Below are 2,019 nucleotides of genomic sequence, written 5' to 3'. Positions count from 1 at the left end.
TTATTTTTTAGAATAGTTTTAGTTTCACAGCAAAATTGAGCAGAAGGTACAGAGATTTCCTATTTACCACCCAACCCCACACATGCCCCCCCATTAACCACACCCCTCACCAGAATGGTGCATTTGTTAAAATTGCTGAATCTACACTGACACATCATCATCACTCAGAGTCCATAGTTTACATTAGGGTACGCTCTTGGTATTGTACATTCTATGGGTTTGGACAAATTTCTAACAGCATGTATTCACCATTACAATAGCATACAGGGTAGTTTCACTCCCTACAAATCCTCTGCGTTCAGCCTATTCATCACTCCCATACTCCCAAGCCTGGCAACAAAGGATCTTTTCATTGTCTCCATAGTTTTGCCTCTTCCTGAATTTCATATAGCTGGAATCGTTTAGCATGTAGCCTCTTTAGATTGGCTTCTTTCCCTTAATAATATTCACTGGAGTTTCCTCCATCTCTTTTCGTGGCTTGATAGCTCATTTCTTTTTAGCACTGAATGATATTTCATATTGTCTGGATGCACCACAGTTTATTTATTCATTCACCTACTGAAGGACACCTTGGTTTCTTCCAAGTTCTGACAATTGTAATAAAGCTGCTGTAAACAACAATGTGCAGGTTCTTTGTGGAAATAAGTTTTCAACTCCTTTGGGTAAATAACAAAGGATTCTGTATTATATTTCTGATTTCTGTATTATATTGTAAGAATATGTTTAGTTTTATGAAGAATTACCAAACTGTCTTCCAAAGTGGCTATACCATTTTGTATTCCCACCAGCAATGAATGAGAGTTCCTGTTGTTGCACATTCTTGCCAGGATTTGATATTATCAGTGTATTTTATTATTTAGCATTGCAGATTCAAATCTAGAAAACAAGATATGAAAGCTAAGAGTGTTTTGAAATGTAATCCCTTATAATCTCCATTTGATCTCATTCTTAAAAGGAAAAAAGTGTATTATGAAAAGAAAGCGGACAGCTAAGAAAAGTCTTATTCTGTATTAAAACATACTTCTCCAAGGCATTGTCATCTTTGATATATGTAGATTTATAACTTGATGTCCAGTTGAATAAATATACAATCCTTACCTTTTGTAGCTATTCCTGATGTAAAATTACACCCATGTGGCCCAGATGAAATTGAAATGGGAGGGGACTGTGTCCGTAAGTATTACATTTTGTTTTTTAATCATGTGTTTATAAACTAGCAATATCAACAGGTATTTATGTTCTATGGCTTTAGATGTTGAATTATGCTAGTTTTTGACATAGCCACAGTCTGATGGATATCAAAAATAAAAATGAATTTATTGTGCCTTTAAGAAATAGTCCTGGAGTTGGCAGAGGTATAGAGAGTTAGGCAAATATGTGTGTATATTAATTGAATCTTCCATGGGAAAATTGAGCAATTCATCTCAGCATTCTTAAAAATCCACATGTATTTGCACCTAGCAATTCTGCTTTCAAAAATCTGTCTTAGAAAACTATTTAAGGAAATATGCGTGAACAATATTTATAACACCATTTTTCTAATAATGTGAAAAAAGAAAAAAAAACTTCAAATACCCAATAACTTCTAATTGATTCAATACTTACAATATATAAATAATGACAAAATATTTTGCAAATAGCTTTACAATGTAGAAGTACATTTATTGACTTTAGTAGATATTCATGGTATGTAGTAGCTAAGAAATCAGATTATACAATATAATCCCATTTTTTTTAGGAATGATTGCATTTGGGCCAAATAAGTCTTGAAAGATAAACATCAACAATGCTAAGGTGGTCAAAGTTTTTCTCTTCCTTTCAATGTATATTTTTTGGGTATTTGTTAATGTTTTAAGTTTACTTCACATATTAAGAAATCCCCCTACTGTAATATTCCTTAAAATAGGTCACTTGAAATAGATAGTCTAAGTGATAAAATATATGTCATCTACATACAGGACTGGCAGAAATTAAAATTATTTATTGAAACATTGGCCTTTGCATGGGGTCTGTTAGTCA

General features: G+C 32.8%; 1 protein-coding gene across 1 annotated transcript in view; it reads left to right on the top strand.

Annotated features, from left to right (window-relative positions):
• VWDE (von Willebrand factor D and EGF domains) overlaps positions 1-2,019 on the top strand; it is a 101,437-nt gene that overhangs the window by 22,970 nt on the left and 76,448 nt on the right. The window contains exon 4 of the mRNA XM_012638739.1: positions 1,108-1,173. Within this exon, the coding sequence (XP_012494193.1) occupies positions 1,108-1,173 (66 nt within the window). The remainder of the gene's footprint in view (positions 1-1,107; positions 1,174-2,019) is intronic.

Source organism: Propithecus coquereli, unplaced genomic scaffold (genome assembly GCF_000956105.1).
Source record: "Propithecus coquereli isolate 6110/MARCELLA unplaced genomic scaffold, Pcoq_1.0 Scaffold133, whole genome shotgun sequence".
Lineage (NCBI taxonomy): Eukaryota > Metazoa > Chordata > Mammalia > Primates > Indriidae > Propithecus > Propithecus coquereli.
This window is presented reverse-complemented; position numbering and strand designations above follow the sequence as displayed.